Raw genomic sequence first — 18,095 nt, forward strand, 5'->3', positions numbered from 1 at the left:
ACGAGCACCGTCGTTAAAATCGAGAGCCGCCCGACCGGCTATAAAACCGCGCCGACGAGCACCGTCGTTAAAATCGAGAGCCGCGCCGATAAACGCGCTACCGACGAGCACCGTCGTTAAAATCGAGAGCCGCTACCGACCGCTAAAACCGCGACGAGCACCGTTAGAAATCGAGAGCCGCACCGACCGGCTATAAAACCGCGCCGACGAGCACCGCCGTTAGAAATCGAGAGCCGGGCCGATAAAACCGCGCCGACGAGCACCGCCGAAAATCGAGAGCCGCCCGACCGGCTATAAAACCGCGCCGACGAGCACCGTCGTTAAAATCGAGAGCCGCGCCGACCGCTATAAAACGCCCGACGAGCACCGTCGTTAAAATTGAGAGCCGCTACCGGCTATAAAACCGCTACCACGAGCACCGCGTTAAAATCGAGAGCCGCACCGGCGACTATAAACCGCTACGACGAGCACCGTCGTTAAAATCGAGAGCCGCGCCGACTAACGGACAGCCGACGAGCACCGTCGTTAAAATCGAGAGCCGCGCCGACTCGGAAACCCGTCGAGCTCCGACGATAAATATCGAGACGAGCCGGCGTCTATAAATAGCCAGCGAACGAGCCGCCTAGCCCAGACGTTAAACCGCAAAGCCGCGCCGACCGGAAAAACACCGCCGTCGAGCTCCGACGATAAATATCGAGACGAGCCGGCGCCTATAATAGTCCGCGCCGTCTAGCCAGACGTTAAACCGTAGAGCCGACCGGCTATAAAAACCGCGCCGACGAGCACCTCGTTAAAAATCGAAAGCCGCGCCGACCGGCTATAAAAACCGCGCCGTCGAGCTCCGACGATAAATATCGAGAGACGAGCCGGCGTCTATAAATAGTCCGCGCGAACGAGCCGTCTAGCCCAGACGTTAAACCGCAAAGCCGCGCCGACCGGCTATAAAAACCGCGCCGTCGAGCTCCGACGATAAATATCGAGAGACGAGCCGGCGCCTATAAATAGTCCGCGCGAACGAGCCGTCTAGCCCAGACGTTAAACCGCAAAGCCGCGCCGACCGGCTATAAAAACCGCGCCGTCGAGCTCCGACGATAAATATCGAGAGACGAGCCGGCGCCTATAAATAGTCCGCGCGAACGAGCCGTCTAGCCCAGACGTTAAACCGCAAAGCCGCGCCGACCGGCTATAAAAACCGCGCCGACGAGCACCGTCGTTAAAAATCGAGAGCCGCGCCGACCGGCTATAAAAACCGCGCCGTCGAGCTCCGACGATAAATATCGAGAGACGAGCCGGCGCCTATAAATAGTCCGCGCGAACGAGCCGTCTAGCCCAGACGTTAAACCGCAAAGCCGCGCCGACCGGCTATAAAAACCGCGTCAACGAGCACCGTCGTTAAAAATCGAGAGCCGCGCCGACCGGCTATGAATATAACAAGCGGAACGAATATCAGAGTAAGAAACTACGGAAACTATGAATATTAAAACAGTCAGGCCCGAAGGGAGGTTGGTCCTCCGACACTCGGCGTCTGCTGACTCCACGCAAGCGGGACACGAGCCGAGCCGATCGGACGCGTGAGGGAGAAAGCTTAAGAGCACGGCTGGCGAAAATTTTACAAGCATTGATGTTAAGCAAACCAGAGAATATCATGGACAAGGAGTGAGAACGTTTCCATAGAAGAAAAATTATGCCGTACGGCACATACAAAAAGTTCACATCCGCCGAGCGGAGGAAGTACAAAAAAGTACTTAAATAACACACATCACTCCGGATCCTCAAAATTAAAAAAGGTGTCCGGGATGTCGTCGAGCATGGCCGTCAGTTCGGGAGATGGGATGCTAAGGTCAGCAGGAAGATGCCCCCCCTTCTTGAAGTACGCTGTGGTGACCTTGACTGCCTCGAGGAAGGTTGAGGAGACGTTGCCGCCAAACTTTTCGCCAAATCGTTCTGAGCGGATGTATTCTTGGCGCGCTGCAGCTAGGCGACTCGGCTCTCCCTCCTGGTATTTTTTGAGCAGCGCCCGGGAAGCAATTAAGGAATCTTGGAGGGCCTTCAAGTTTGCTTCAGCCTTTGTGCGTTCGGCCGAACGGACCTCCCGTTCGGCGTTCAGCTGGGCCTCCAGATCCTTGGATCGCTGACCTAGCGCATGGACATCCACTTTCATTCTGTCCAGGTCAGCGATCGCCTGCCTCTTACGGCTACCGGCGCGCTTCACCTCTTTATCGCGTTTCTTCACCAAGCCCCCTAGCCGAGCTACCTCAGCAGCCAGGTCGGCAGCCTTCTTCTGTTCGGCCTCGAGAGCCTGTTTCTCCCGCTCGGCCGTGGAACCTTCCGACACTTGGAGTTTTTCCAGAAGGCCCTCTAACTCGGCTAGCCGACGGCTAGTGGCAATTTGTTCGGCCCAGCGCTGTAAGGGAAATAATAATGTCAGGAATCAAACAATAGCATGACACGGGAATGAAGATGGGTTTACCTGAGTCGCCTGCTGCATATTGTTATCGCCGAGCTGCTTGGGCGTCATGAGGGCCGCCTGAATCTGGGCGTCCTCGAAGAGCTTGGCGAGCGGACCCGTCAAGGTTATTTCGTGGACAGGGCTCGACGGCCGATCGGCCGATAGCAAATATTCCTCCGATGGGAATCGGAGGGTGGTCTTGATGGTCGGATGGCCGGACGCCGCTTCTGCAGCTGCAGTAGCCTGGCTCGAAGACTCCCCTATAGTGGAAGTTTCGCCGAACCGTCGCAGGCGACGACGAGTCCGGGGAGGAGAACCAGAAAGCTGTGCCGGTGGCGACGCCATAGGGGTCCCGATCTGTGATGGCGTGCGGTCGGGCGAAGTCACGCCGATCGGCGCCTGTGGTCCCTCCTCCTGGGTCGGCGGAGGGTTCGGGTCTCTTCGACGTTTCCGCCGCACCTCCAATGGGGGATCCTCGACATGCGGAACGCCCAGCTCGGCGGGAGCCGAGGAAACAGGATCGATTTCCGCCTCAACCGCCGCAGAATCGGACGAGGCAGCTTCTGTTTCAGGGGCGGACTGTGCCCCTCCCTCTCCTGTACCTGCCGGGCGGCTAGGGATTAAACCCCGCGCGGCGAGCTCCTTCTTGGTGGCCGATTCAATTTCTACAGACTTCAATTTCAAGTGAGTGGTAGCCTTGGATCGCCACATGACGTCAGCTGCAGTGAAAGAAATTAAAATCAGTTAGACAAAAAAGACTAAGAGAGTAAAGAGTCCTTACTCATGCGGAAGGAAGATTCGCCCGAACGGGAGATAATCCGAAAATATATAGCACCCCCTGCAAGAGCAATTTGTCGATCTTGTATCGCTGACCGGACAACCAGTTCGCCGCATGAAGATAGGCTGGGTTACTTCTGAACTTGCCGAGCTCCGGCTGGGCCGGCACGGCGGTCTGCCATTGGGTTCGGAAGGCTGGCCGATCGGGAAGTCGAAGATAGAAGAAAAACTCCTTCCAGTGCTTGTTGGAGGTCGGCATGTTATCAAAAAATTTAAAGCCTATTCTGCTTTGGAAGATAAAAGTGCCCGGTTCGGATTGCTTGGGGTAGAAGAAGAAATGGAATATCTTAGGGTCGAGGGGGATACTGTGCAACTTAAAGAGGACGACCATCCCGCTCAGCAACCTAAAGGAATTCGGCACAAGCTGGCCGAGCGGGATGCGGAAATAGTTACAAACTTCCAAAATGAAGGGATGAGTAGGAAATCTGAGGCCGCCCTGGAATTGGTCTAAAAAGAAACAAATAGAGCCGGTCGGCGGGTCATGTGGCCGGTCGGTCGGGTCGGCTATGATTATTTCGTGGTCATCAGGAAGCTCATATGTCCGAACCAGGCGCCGAGCACCCTCCTCATCAAATCGGCTCTCCATGGTCAGGTACCAAGGGCCCTGAACACCAACCGCGGGTTCGGAGGAGCTTGCCATCTCGGAGAGGCGAAAGAATAGCAAGAAAGCGAAGGAAGGGAAACGAAAGGGGCGGAAGAAGACTCACTGAGGAGGAAACGGGCGGAAAAGATCACCGGGGAAGAGGTAGCAGCCGGAAAGTGGGACTGGATCGCCGAAGGCTGCAGAGGCAGAGGAGGCAGAAGGAGGAAGCACGAGCGAGCGTGCGGCCGAGAAAGGGACGGAGGCTTTATACAGCCGAGGCCGGTTAGCCTCCACCGTCCGATCCAGGTTACAAGAAACAAGGATGCCATCGGGCCGTCCATTTCAAACGAGCGCATCCCATCGTAAGTAACGTCGCCGCCACACAAAGATCGACACGTGGCGCTCTGTCACCGAATGCAATTAATGCGCCCGCGTCGCGCATGCTCCCACTTAATGGAGAGGATTTGCACAATTTTCGAGGAGATCTAGACAAGTGAACATCAACAGGGAACGACAAGACAACCAAAATAAAGAGCCGAGCGGCTGAATCTGGTAGAAGGGCCGAACGGCCCCATGGATATTACAAGCTACAGAAAGACGGCGACCGCCCGCTCGTACACATATGGTCCAGTCAGTCGGACTCATTTCCTCCTTCGACTAGACTTGAAGGGAAGGCAAGTGATCCGGCGGTAAGAATGGGGGGCCCACCTTCTGAAGGGTCCCAACCTAAGGACGGATGGAAGGCTGGCCAAGAGGGTAATGGTCCGAGCGGAGCTAGAGATAACCCATCCGTGGGCTTGGGTTTCCGACGCCAAGGCAAGAAGATCGAAGGGCCGAGCGGAAGTCCGCTCGGCTGGGACCGAAGGGCCGATCGGGTGGTCCATTCGGCCAGGATAGAGGCGAGGGTACAAAGGTGGCCGAGCGGCCTATGCGCTCGGCATGGGTTATGGGATGTCAGCAGGAGCACGTCCGATGATTATGCCTTGCACAAAATCGCACGATGGAAGATCTTGCTGTCACATCATGGGAAGGTTGGCGCAGTAACAGTATGTTCTCATGGACGTCTTCCTGACAGATCCATGATTCAGGCATGGCCCTTCTGACAGACCCATACTTGAGCATGGTCAAAGGCATGTGGTTGCTTTGACTGGAGCACCCAGGTTTCCTCCAGAGGTCTATATAAGGCCTCCATTTCTCCACCAGAGGTAAGCGAAATCTTGATTCGGGAGCCACCTTTTTGTTATTCCTCGCCTGACTTGAGCGTCGGAGGACCGTCGCCGGGACACCCCTCCCGGCTCGGTTTTGTTGCAGGTTCACCGGAGCATTCGAGGACTCCGCAGGAAGCGCCACGTGCCCAGCGTCCCTTGACTCCTGATTCGGACAGGATCATCAGCATTCTGTCTAGGTTGGCTTCAGGACCACCAGTTGGGAAAGCTGTATCTATGTGTGACTTCCTTTAGGGTTCATATCAAACAGATATCTAATTCAACTTTCTTTTTGTATGATTTTTTTTCTTGATGCTTTTTTAGGCAGTTGTTTGTATATATCTATAATTTTGTCACACTATTGGGTTCCAATATTTGCATTACTTCGTTTATGTTTGAATAGGTTGCTCATTTTCTTCTAGATCGCAGAAGATATTATGAGCAAGCCAATTAAGAAAAATGCTAGCAAAGATTTATTCTGTATATATGGTAAGTGGCCCTCACTCTTCACTTTTACTTGAAGCCTTTATTATAGAAAAAAACTATTATTCAGCATGTAATAGAAACAATACAGTCTTGCTTCAATTGTGATTGCAAGTTCTTGATTACTTTTTCTCATTTGTGCATTATCATGACAATACTGATTAGCATTGACTCTTTTTTTTTTCATGTTCTGTCTGTTTCTACTTGTTGAGAGCATTATCATTTGCATCGCCTTTATATCAAAAATCACATCTGTATTAAAATTACTCATCCATCGTAGGACTTGTTGAATTGGCTTAACTTTAATAGCTTTGTCACATTGGTGTATCTCCCATAGAAACAAAGCAAAGCAGGTTGTGGAAATGTGGCTACTTCAATTTTATTTGGCTTCAAGAGATCAGAGAATATCTTTTCTCTTTATAGCGAATGATATTCTTCAAAATAGCCGGAGGAAGGGTTTAGAATATATCGAGGAATATTGGAAGGTTCTTCCCAATGTCCTCAACAGTATTCTTGAAACTGGAGATGATGTTGAAAAACACATTGTCGATAGATTGGTAAGTGAAGATAAGAGATTTCTCTCTCTCTTTTTTTTTCCTATCCCTGAAAAGTTACCTTAGTGTTCATATTTTAAGATGCTACAATTTTGTAAATCATTCTAAATTTGTATTCACACTCTTTTGCACTTTCTTTTATTGTCTTGTGCAATGGAAATTTAACATCTCATATTTGTTTTCCAAGCCTTGTGATAGTTGAGTCATGGTTCTTACTTTATCTAAGAACGTGCTAGTTTTAGTAAGTGTAAATCAACTTTCAGGTGAAAATTGCTATCAGACAACATGAAGGAAGAAGTATCATCAGTGTGTTAGATCTCATTCATCTCAAAATTCTTTTTGTGAAAAGTAACTTCTTTTATTCAAAGTTTCTGCTTTTTAGAGAATCACATGGAGTCTCTAAAATTTAAAAATATTTTTTTGAGCATTTTAAATTGCAAGAATTGGTGCTGCAATTTAAAGAAGAGGTTGATTTTTGGTTCTATGGTTAGTCAATTTGGCATTCTTTTGAGATGTGATGAGCTCATTTTGGCTAGCTTAGGGTGAAATTAGGGGGCTTGTGAACTCAAGTTCAACTACAATTTAATGGGAGAGGTACCAAGTTTACATGATAGTTTCACTTATTTGAACTTACAATATGAAGTGTGCATGTTTGCTATAGGGTTTCCAATGTCATTGGTCTCTTTAGTTTAGTGGCAAAATGAGGCTAGAGAAGAAGGATGCAGTGGAAGGTGAGGGCATCATCAATGACCTCATCATCAAGCTGAGCTCCTCGACTGTGACTATAACCTTGTTTCCATTCTCAGTAAGTTCGTAGACTTGTACAAAATTGGCGAATGAAAAAAAATGAGTTTAGTAAACTTGTTGGTTGCACTATTGTCCTTGTTTCCTGTTGCGAGAGATGCCAAGTTGAGAGCTTGACAAAGGTGCTCACAGTGGTGGAATGACTTGGGTATACTTTGAGGATACCTCGATTATTTTGTTTTATTTTTTGTTCTCTTTGTTGGCAAAAGCAAATCATTGACAAACTGAGTTTATGGAAATCTTCAATCTTCATCTCTTGTTCACTTCCACTTAAAGTAAACAAAGAGGAGGAATTGTCTATCATGCTTTCTCTCCTATTTTTGCAAACAAGAATTGCCTTGTCGAATTAAATTGATCCAATGAGTGAGATGAAAGTTGTCTTATGAAAATGATCTTGCAAACATGCAAATGGATCTTAAATGTTTGTCATTATCATAAGATACTAGGTCTTATAAGATTTTGAATTCCAAAGACGTTATCATATCTGGTTATTGCACAATGCATGTGTTAAATGGACACAAAATGAGGAGGTCCATATCGAAAAAATCGAAAATATATAATGATCAATGCCTGCTATATATATATATATATATATATATATATATATATATGCGGAAAAGTGTAATGTTCAACATCATCTAATCAATAATACTTTAAGAAAAATATGTGTAACCATACATTGTGAGCATTATCCTTATTAAGATGTGTTTGGCCCAAGTATATAAGGTATATTACTTGAACAATTAAGTCAATTGTTTATTATGCTAACTAATGTAACCATACAATCTAAAACAACTAATGGAGGAGTGGGAGAACGACTTGTAAAAGCATAATGAAGGAATAATCCTATGGAGGCGAGTGTGTCCGCGCTAGGGCTTTGGATGTCATTTGTGCCTCGAATTTAGTCGACAAAGATGGGGCTAGAGAATAGGGTGTGACTATAGATGTGAGGATGCCAGCAATTGAACTCCTTGACTTGTGACATAACCCCATTTCCATTCTTAGCAAGTTCACAAACTTGTTTGACATTTACGAAATTAACTAGAATGCACTTGTCGATGTTGGTGATTGCTCTATTGTGCTTGCTTCCTCTAGTGGAGAGATGCCAGTTGACAAGTTGAGAACTCACGAAGGTGGTTTAGAGGCGGAATGTCTTGGGAATACTTTTGAGGGTAAAGTGGTTCTTTTATTTCAGCTCACCTTCCCTTTGCAGGGTGAAAGCAAATCATAGGCAAATTGAGTTTATGAGAGTCTTAAATCTCTTACTTTTGCTCAATTCCACTAGAAGTGAATGGAGGGAAGGAGTTGTTCTATCATGCTTTCCCTTCTCTTTGATGAAGTAAATTGACCTAATGACTTAAATGAAAGTTGAGTCTTATTGAGTCGACCATGCCAAACATGCAAATGGATCTTACATGTTTGTAAACTTGTAAAAAGGAAGTTACTTGCTATTTATCATGGGATACTAGGACTTACTAAGATTCCAAAGCCTTCACAATAAATCAAATATCTTTTTTTTTATTGAACTCACTAGTGCAACCATGCAATGTAAAACTCATAACAAGCATCAATTATATTATCAACAATGTGGAACATATCACATTAAGTGTTTTTTTTTAGCTTACGGTTTAGCCAATTAGGGTTTAGTATTAAGCATAAAAAAAATTTCAAACAAAAAAATCACATTAAGTGTTCACGGGGTCTCGATCTATATATATATATAGGGGTTAAGACCAGCTTGCTTCAATAATGCTTTATGCATTAGAATAGGATATCACCTTATTTTACTTGTTCATTTAAAGTAAGGTAGGAATTTACTTAGTTGATCCTTTCAATTCTCAATTTGAAAATTCAATGAATCAATCTGCGATGCAAGCCTCAATTTGACAATCTTGGTCAATCATGGTGTATGATTTTATTTGATTTTTCCCCCCAAGTTTGTTCAAGTGAAGTCTCATTGAGATTTTTGCTAAAGAAATTATTCAGAGGCTCTTCTTGGTTTATGGCACTTCCTATCCTATGTAAGCTTACTTTAAGGTATCTCAAATTGATTAGAGAAGTTAGGGTGTGAGGATATGGGCCCTATTCATCCTTTCTTAATTTCATTAGGAACTATATAATTGCTTCGTGAAGAAGTGATAAAAACAAAGATGAGTAACTAGGGCTGCAAGGAGCATTTATTTGAATTAATAAGTAGTTTTTTTTTCAGGTCTTAGGATATCATGTACTATTCATATGTGTTCCAACAAATTTCATGCATTTTACTGCATATCAAGATGTCATAGAAGTAAATTACCAAGAATTTACTTAAACAAGCTGGATTATGCTAACAAAAAGGTAAAATTATAAACATTATGCAACTTAAAACTTATGATTGTCCAGAGTCCCATCTCATTCTTCACAAAATCCTAGTCAAATGAGGGAACAAATTGGAGTTTCAACAAGTAATTTGAGAGTTGGTCAAGCGTAGGGGTTGTTTTGTGAAGAAACTTGGGACCTGAGGAGTGTTTGTATGTATGCTTGAAATAAGGGTGACAATTTTTGTTGTATCGTGTTAATTGTGTTGATATAAAGCTATATAAAATAACATAAAACTGATTGCATTTTTAAAAATTGTGTATACTCTCTCTAAGGAAAGAATTAAGTTATATCACATAAAATGTTTTTAAAGCTTTTAAAATGAATTTCTCTTTTTAAGATTTCAAGTAGGGATGTGTCTTCTTCTTGATTTGTCTCTTGTATTGCTAGCTTTAGATTGAAAACCATAAGATCATGATTGATTCTTCAAATTTTCTTCCTAAAAAAATGTGGCTTGGCTCACTTTGCTACGTTGAAGTGGATGAAAGCTCAAGAAAAGACCAGAGAGGTTTAGACAGAAGGCATTGCTTCATTTGCTTCATATAATTAAAAGGCAGACAAAGTTCCCATAGCATTTTGACAACACTTGAATCAAAAAAGTTTCTTCCAGTCTCTATCTGCAAAATATTAAGAATGTCCTGATCAATGATGCTGTGTTCTTTTCATCATTTCTTTATTGCCTTGTCTGCTGCCACTTAAAATTTTCATCCAGATGCCTTTTTGTTTGCTGTAAGGCTACTTAAGTTGATGATTCCCTGGACTTGATATTAGTTGTAGCCTTGTGTTGTAGGCTTGGGTTTATAAGATTTACACTGATCAAGTTTAATTGGACTGTTGGGAGATATGTTATTTTATACTCATTCATTTATTTACTGAACATTTGACATCCTTTGTTTCTTCTAAATAATCTCAGATCGATAGATGGGAACAACGCAAAGTCTTTGGCTCTTGTGAATCCTTGAAACAAGATATATTGACAAAAAAAATCGATAGTAGAAATAGAAACAAAAAGGGAATCTCATACAAACTGGTAAAGTACTAACACTAAATCATTTCCCCTTGCATAGTCACACTTGTGCAATGGTGACCTTCATATGCCATAACCATTTCATCAAGGATATATGCACCGACATGTTGTTTATTCATTTGCAGAAACAACCAGGTGACGAGCAGCTACAGAAACTAGTTTCAGCGTATGGTGATGTATCTGGATTTTCCTTAGAATTGTCAAGCTGCCATCAGCTTTATTGAGAGGCTTGAGAAGGACACTTGGAGACAAAGTAAGTTTCTAATTTAGATAATTCCCATAAATTTATTGAATGATAATTAAGTTTCTGATTTAGCTAATTCTGGTAAATTTATTGAATGATAATCAACATAACCATAACCAAATTGGCATTTTTCTTAAATATCTCAGATTACATGAAGAAATTTAGTTTTTTATTTCTTTTGTATTTTTGTACATATGCAAGTTAAACACAATTATGATGCTGATAATGTTGGAGCCTTTTGTTTGGGTGAACAGAGTCATTAATCTGATGTAATGTATACTATTTACAATTTCTAGTTTGGGCAATTTCCTATTTGGTTCATGAAGTTTCAAAAACTAAGAAAAAGAGAAAAATCTCAATCGACTTGTTAGTTAATTATATCGGTTTTGCCTGTCTCCATTTTGGCTATCAAATGAGTATCAATTCAGTCCATGATGTATTAATCTGGCCCCTGATATTCCAAAATAATTATCATTATCTAAGGTCATTCACAACTATGGTGGACATGGTTGGCAGCGGCTTGCATGATTGATAAGGCAGTAACAATTTGGCAAAAAAGTGCTAGATACCTGACAATTTTAGGAGCCAAATTGACTTCTTGTTCCGAATTAAACTTATTTTAGGAAATAAAACTTACTTTAGCCTCTCAGCTTTAATGTTTTCTGTCGTTTGTTTTCTAATATACTTTTATAATCGTGGTAAAATTTTGATAAAAGGACGGTGAGACTACAACTGATTACAAAGGGATTTGATAGACTTAAAACTACAACGATATATCTTCTATTAGTAGTAAAAGCCTATTGTCCTTGGTAGCTAATACTAGTTCAAATAAAACTGAAGCAATATACATTCTTTTTATTTTTGTTCTTTTTGATTCCCAAAATTAAGTTTTCGTGCTGGCATATTCAGTTTCTATCTTTGCTTTGGCCGTGTTTCTCATCACATTTGGATTTGCAGCTATAGTGCTTTGTATTAGCTGCAGTTCACTTGTAGCAAGTGGTTTTCTCGGCCTACATGCTACGAGTGAAGGTAATCCAACTCCATGCTCTTCTCTGTTAAATTTTAAATATCTGGTCTGCGCTTTGTCTATTTGTCTTAGTATTCGGTAGCAACATGAATCCCATAATGTGCGAAATTTAGTTCGCAATACATCACAAACCATGTTCTTTTCCATCCTAGGCCTCACGACTTGTTCTCGCATCCTTCTCACGTATTGGACTCGTATATTGTCTTTTTATTCTTATATTGGATTAACAGGGAACTTCTATGATGCTGGGCAAGGGCAACTCTTGTTGCCTGCTTAAGAGAGGTGCTTGTTGAGCAGGTCATGTGCTAGTACATACTTTTGAATGCTTTGCTCATGTTTTGTTGCTTATTCCGTAAGTACTAAATATTTCTCAATTGATTTGTCGACAGGAAACGAAGAAAAGCTAAGTTTGCCGACACCTAAAGGTATCTCATTTGCACATTAATGTGATGGTTTTATATAGTAAGCTTTGGTGTAGTTTTTTGGCAAAGCCTCTTGTGTTATTTATGACTACACTAGATTTTTACAGCGATTGACACTTCTATAAAAGCTAATGTTTTACAGCTAAGTTTGTAGATTTCTTCATAACCTGTTTTCTTAATTGTTAACCAGGCGGCTCAATGTGGGTATCGAGTATCTGTCAACCTATGCAAGCAATTTAATATCGATATCTCACCAGATCCAAGACTTCTGGAATCGCCCGGTCATGGACCTCCTGGCTTTTCAAACAATTATGTTTTTGACCATGTAGAAGGGAGCCAGAAGGCAGAGACTTCAACATCCTCAACTCTGCCACAGCTTGCAGCTTCAACATCCTCAACTTTGGAAGCTGCTTCAGGTGAGCCACGGCTTGCAGCCTCAACAATCTATGCTCAGATAAGAAGCTATGCTCAGTCATTGTCAGGATGACATTGTCGGGCGCACAATTGAGGACCTTCTGTTGAATAATAAAAGATTGAAACTAGGGAATGAGCCACCATCATTTCCATCTCAACCACAGCTCCAACTGCCTTTTCCACCACTGCATCCTGATACATTGAATCAGCCTTCACTGCAGCTGCTACCTGCACTTGTTACCTACCCAAAGTGTAGAGCCGCCACCGCCAACACCATTTCCACCGCCACCTGCACCACCACCTCTAGTAGCGCCATTAGCACCTGCATTCACACCCCTCACTGATTTAACTACAGCAAGTGTTTATGGATATGCCCCTGCACCCTCTTTTCCAAACTACCAGATGGTTGGTTTTCCACCCTACCCAACTGCTGGAGATCAGTATGGTTTTCTTCGAGCATCAGAAGGATTAAATTATGGAGACCAACCACCTTTTCCAAGATTACCGCCGCTGCCGCCACCACTGGCCTGGCAGTAATCAGAAGGCTTTTAGATGTTCTGGTTCAAGTAACTTATCTTGTATCTGTACATTATGTGCCTGTTCCTTTACCCCCAAAGATGAAGTCAGAGATGAATCTCATGGTATGATGCTTAAGACTTGATGATGTGTACATAATCTACATTCACAAGTCAAGATACACACATGGCAACCATGGTTTAGGATTCATATATTTTTGCAATTATTACTATAATTTCAGAACTAGCACACAAGCACATGCCAATCAAAAGCAACACTTTTCACTTGCTACCTGGAAGATGCTCACAAACAGCTAACAACCAACATATAAAAAAAAAGTAGTAGAGCTTTTGCCAATCGGTAACTAAAGGCAATTGCAATTACGCAATGAGAAAGGGCAACACGGTTAACATGAAAGATTCATAAGTGAAAGTTGCTGAACCTGAATACTTGGTGTCCTTCTCCTTGAATTTCTCTGTCAAGCCCTGAACAAAACCAGTTGTTAATTCATTCAGAAGGAAAATGAAGAAATGAAGAAGAAGATTTGTAAAAGCATCTGGACGACGTATCACCTTAACTGTGAGACAGCACCTGCATCACCACCAAAACAAACATGGGCAAACAATTTCACAATTGTTATTAATTCTGCTAACAACAAAACTAATCTTAAATTTAAGTATCACTTACTCGATGAAGTTGTCATATTCAATGGCTTTGCTTTTGCCTCCGGATTTGTCAAACTTGGAAACGAGCAAATCGAGAATTGATGGGGAAACAGAGAAGCCCAGACTCAGAAGGGCTTCACGGAGCTCTGTAGTGTCAATCCTGCCACTGCGGTCACGATCGAACCTCTCAAAGATAGCCTGGGAAAAAAAAAATCATCAATACAAGTTTTTTCTTTAAGAGCCAACTAACAAACAAAGTTAAATCATTGGCTTTTATACCCTCCAGCTCTGAAGGCTGTAGAAGACAGATGCGAACTCTTTTGGCCCTGTGTGCAGAGAATCAGAAATGATGTAAATTTAGTTTGATCAAGAGAGAAAATTGATATACTTTTTCTCACTTTAAAACTTAACATCCATCGCGCAGTGCAATGTAATATATGAATATACGTAAATTAGTGCCTCAGATCTATAAATTGGATTAGGTAAGGGTATGCCAAGCCTATACAGTAGTGTAACGCAAGAACAACACTCGAGAACTCCTACAGTAAACTACTGTAACGGACTCTCCATCATAAAAAATTAATTTTATTGTTTATATCAAATATTAAACTGATAAAACAGATATTACATTTTATCTTAGCCAAAAGGCCGAGAAAAGTATGCTTTCTAATGTTACCGACCCAAGATATTTATAGAAGCTTCTCGAACAGTGTTGTTAATCCTAAAATGTGAGACTAAAGAGAACCATGATACATATTTTTTATATTAGAAAAAACAGAAAAAATTATTAATAAGTCTTAAATTTATTTTCAGTATGAAAAGACAAAAAGACATTAACATAATTTAATTTTGAATTTTACTAAAATTAATTATTAAAGAGTCCAAGATCCAGATAAGAACACTTCTGCCTATAGGGAAAGACAAATATGCTTATGAGGAAGGAGCAATGAATTTCAAAGTCTAAGATCTACAAAGTAGATCCCATGGTTGAAAATTAATATATTTGACAAAGGGTGAGTATTATCATTGCCAGTTTCAAGCACAGAAAGCTCAGTGCAAAGTCAACAACATATCAAAAAATAGACAATGGCGGAACTATACATGGGAGGCGGGGCTTTAGCCCCCATGAGTCCCTCAAAACCGTCTAATATGGTTATTATGACTGTGGGTTGCCAGAGAAGAAGAGTTTTTTTTTTTAAAAAAAAAAATTGATTTATGAACTTTTTTTTTTAATACCCCCACTAAACGTCATTCCACTAACCCTCTGTTTGGGAGGAGGTGAGTAAAGGGGAGGGAAAGGTAAACATGGGTAAAATGAATTTTTACCCTTGTTTGGGAGAGAGTGAGCTATGAAGGGGAAGGGGAGAGAAGGGTAAAGCCTCCCCTTGCATGCTCGGGAATAAGCGAAATTCCTTACACCCCAAATTGGGGTGTAAGGAAGGGTAAGGAGAAATTATTACAATTATATCCTTATTTATTTTTTCACATGCAGATTTATTAAAAAAATAAGAGGATATTTTTGTAAATTTGTATATTTAACCTTCATTCCATCCCTTTCCTCTCATATAAACTTTCCCTCCCTTCCAAATAAGGGTAAGAAAAATATATTACTTTCCTTTCCTTTCCCTCCCTTCCCCTTCCATCCCCTTCCATTAATGAATCTTACCTCACCCCATCCAAACAGAGGCTAAAGGGAATTAAAAAGGCTCACATGTTTTTCCTCCCAAATTCCCCCATTTCCCCATTCTCCTCCCTCTTCCTCCCTTCTTCTTCCTCTTTCTCAGACCAAACCCTAATCAGTAGCCATCCAACCTCTAAAATAAAATTATATATATTTATTTAATCGTACAAAAAAAATTTATCAGTGCAATTTTCAAAGGTTTGGATTGTCATAACATTGAAGGATAATGCAAACAGTGAGGGATGAATGCTTCATCGGGCTTGATGGGTTACTTATCATTTTTTTGGAAGGGAAACTTGTGAGAGTTCGTTTACAGACATAATTTTGATCAAATCAGATATACATATCGAGTTCGGTAACTTGATAAACGTAGTGATAGCTTAGTTTGTCTGAAGAATGACTACGGCACTCAACTCCTAAAGGCCTTCTTCAGCTACTGTTCCCTCGTGAGCCAATTAGATCATTTAAGCTTTGCTCATCTTGTAATTGTTCAAATTCGGCAAAAAGTTCAATGGGTAGAGGTTTCAAGAATCGACTGGTTTCTAGGCACGCAACAATCAGGTAAGAGAAAAAGAAAACATGAACCGCCAGAATTAGGGTTCAGAACACGACAGTTCGGAGAGGGAGAACAAAAGAAAATACAGCGTTTTAACTAAAGATGTAGGCCGATTTTGCGATGAGGAAACAACTTAGAAGAAAATTTCGATCAGGAAGGTGGAGAAAGAAGGAAACTCACCGATCTTCCGGACGTTGGTGGAGGTGAATAAGTACATAAGGAGATGGACGGTCCTCATGCTGAAGCTCTGGTTGTAGGACGAAAGCGCCTGCTGCAGCTCCTTATCATCGATGATCCCGCTTCCGTCGCGATCCGCGGCCTGAAAGCACGCCACCAAGTTGGGGTCCGTCCCCGGCGGAAACACCGACGGAAGGAGCGACGCAAACGGGTCGGCGCCATACGGTGCCGGATAAGGATGAGGCGGGGCGGACGCTACCGGGAGAGCGGAGTGGCCGTAGTACCCGGGCTGTCCGTAGCTCTGGGCCTTGCCCTCCTTAGGCGGCTTCGCGCCCGCCGGAGGCGCTGAAGGTGCGGAGGATCCGTGGGGAGGCGGGGGGGCGCCGTAAGGGCTGCCGTAGGCGTAGGGTTGTCCCGCCGGAGGAGCGCCGTAAGGAGGGTAACCGGAGCCGGGAGGATAGCCAGCCATCTGGAACCAGATCGCCGATGAGTCGACGGAGACTCCGCGTATTTTGCAATACGAGTTGTTCGGGTTCGGTAGATGGGAAACCGCGTGCGCCTGTCGAGTGTGGACACGTAGCTCTCCTACGATCGCTCGTTCTATGGCCAAAATTCAAAATGGTCCCTTCAAATTCCCCAAAACAAAAAAGTGGGTTCTCCAAAAATTATTATCTTTTTCTGTAAAAAAGGAAAATAATGAGGATCACATATAGAAAAGCAGGGCCCGTTGCCGTTGAAACCCTTATTAAGAGAATAAACTAATAAACCCTTATTATCCTCAACATTCATCTTCAATTCAACCCTTTACAAAAACAAAATTGTCCCCTCGCCCCTCGGGATGACCCTTTATTAAATAATATTTTGTTTTGAATAATATAATTAAAAAAAATACTTTTGAAAAGTCAAGACAATGTCAAATTCATGCACAGATCATATTTGCAATTTCGCTGCACATAATTATAAGTGGATTGTTACCACTGGCGAAAGGCATCTCTGCTCTCTTTTAGTTAGTGCCGCTCTCTGTGTTGTCCCTCTTTCCATCCGCTTTCCTTCTTCTTCTCCTTCCCCATGGCGGCTAAAGCGGGGGACGCGCCACCGGTCTCCGCCGCCACTCCGATCGATCCCCCAGATCCCCGCCCAGATTCGGAGGCGCGACGCGTCCTCGAAGAGGAGAGAAGGATCGAGAGGAATGAGGAGGCCGCGGATAGCGAAGACTGCCCTAGAGAATCGAAGCGGCGGCGGACCTGCCCGACGGCGCTCGAGACAGCGGCCTCGTCCGCGGTGGCTGCGGCAGCGGTGGAGGAGGAGGGTCAGTCGAGCGGGGCGGTCCGAGGCGAGTTCTCATTCTTCTTCGACGCGAAGGGGCAGTCGCCGATCGAGACGACGCCCAAGTTCGGAACTTTCCGGTTCCTGGAGGCGGATCGGGCGACGGAGGAGGCGGCGGCGGCGGTTGGGAAGGAGGAGGAGGAGGAGGAGGAGGTGAGGGCCGATGAGGGGCGAACGGGGGGGAGCTGAAGTAGTTGAAGCTCTCAAGTGGTTTCTGCTGATTCTAATTCGATCTTCCTCGTGCTCCCTTAAATTGTAACCTAATTAAGCGATGAAATAAAAAGTAAACTCGTTATATTTTTAGCATTTATAATTTATTTATTTAATTTTAAAAAGATAGGTTTAATCCAAATACACTTAAATAGAAAAATGGACCAATCGCTTTGTCATTATATTGAGCTTGAGGGTTGTCTTGTATCTTTTCAACTATCAAACATATTAAAACCGAAAAGTATACATGTCAAAATATTTGCATGCTTCCATTTTTTATATTTAGATTGAAAGAATGAAATTCATTCTTGAAATATTAAAATATTGTTTTTCATTTTATATATGAGAGAAAAAAAATAATAAAAAATATAATAAATTATAAATAAATTGATGTATTGTATACTGAAAAATGAATATTTAAATTTAATAGAATAATTCTTTCTTTCATTCTAAATTTTAAATAAGAAATTTGGTATGAGATACTCTTTTAGTTAGGGATGAGTATTCGGTTAATTTGATATTAATTTTGTATAATTTTTTTATTATTATTTTAAACA

At 42.8% G+C, this 18,095-nt stretch overlaps 2 protein-coding genes and 1 pseudogene across 2 annotated transcripts; 1 reads left to right on the forward strand and 2 right to left on the reverse strand.

Annotated features, from left to right (window-relative positions):
- Positions 1 to 13,110: 13,110 nt before the first annotated feature.
- On the reverse strand, positions 13,111 to 17,120 carry LOC121976409 (calcium-binding protein CBP-like). Its single transcript, XM_042528562.1, has 6 exons — positions 16,978 to 17,120; positions 16,006 to 16,602; positions 13,868 to 13,914; positions 13,611 to 13,786; positions 13,496 to 13,514; positions 13,111 to 13,408 (listed from the first exon to the last, which is right to left on the reverse strand). The coding sequence occupies exons 1-6, from the start codon at positions 16,991 to 16,993 to the stop codon at positions 13,304 to 13,306; spliced, it is 960 nt and encodes a 319-aa protein (XP_042384496.1). The 5' UTR covers positions 16,994 to 17,120; the 3' UTR covers positions 13,111 to 13,303.
- Positions 14,072 to 14,249, reverse strand: LOC121993491 (annotated as a pseudogene).
- On the forward strand, positions 17,071 to 17,634 carry LOC121976418. The gene has a single exon (XM_042528573.1). It carries the CDS (start codon positions 17,071 to 17,073, stop codon positions 17,515 to 17,517), a length of 447 nt encoding a protein of 148 aa, XP_042384507.1. The 3' UTR covers positions 17,518 to 17,634.
- The last annotated feature ends 461 nt before the right edge of the window (positions 17,635 to 18,095 follow it).

Source organism: Zingiber officinale, chromosome 1B (assembly GCF_018446385.1).
Source record: "Zingiber officinale cultivar Zhangliang chromosome 1B, Zo_v1.1, whole genome shotgun sequence".
Lineage (NCBI taxonomy): Eukaryota > Viridiplantae > Streptophyta > Magnoliopsida > Zingiberales > Zingiberaceae > Zingiber > Zingiber officinale.

Bases quoted from the DNA above. Each gene is read 5' to 3' on its own strand.
- LOC121976409 (XM_042528562.1), bottom strand. The intron at 13,915-16,005 runs GTGAGTTTCCTT...CTCTGCACACAG, and splicing joins CACCAACGTCCGGAAGATCG to GGCCAAAAGAGTTCGCATCT. The intron at 13,787-13,867 runs GTATAAAAGCCA...TTTTTTTCCCAG, and splicing joins ACAGCCTTCAGAGCTGGAGG to GCTATCTTTGAGAGGTTCGA.
- LOC121976418 (XM_042528573.1), top strand. From the start codon at position 17,071: ATGGCGGCTAAAGCGGGGGACGCGCCACCGGTCTCCGCCGCCACTCCG.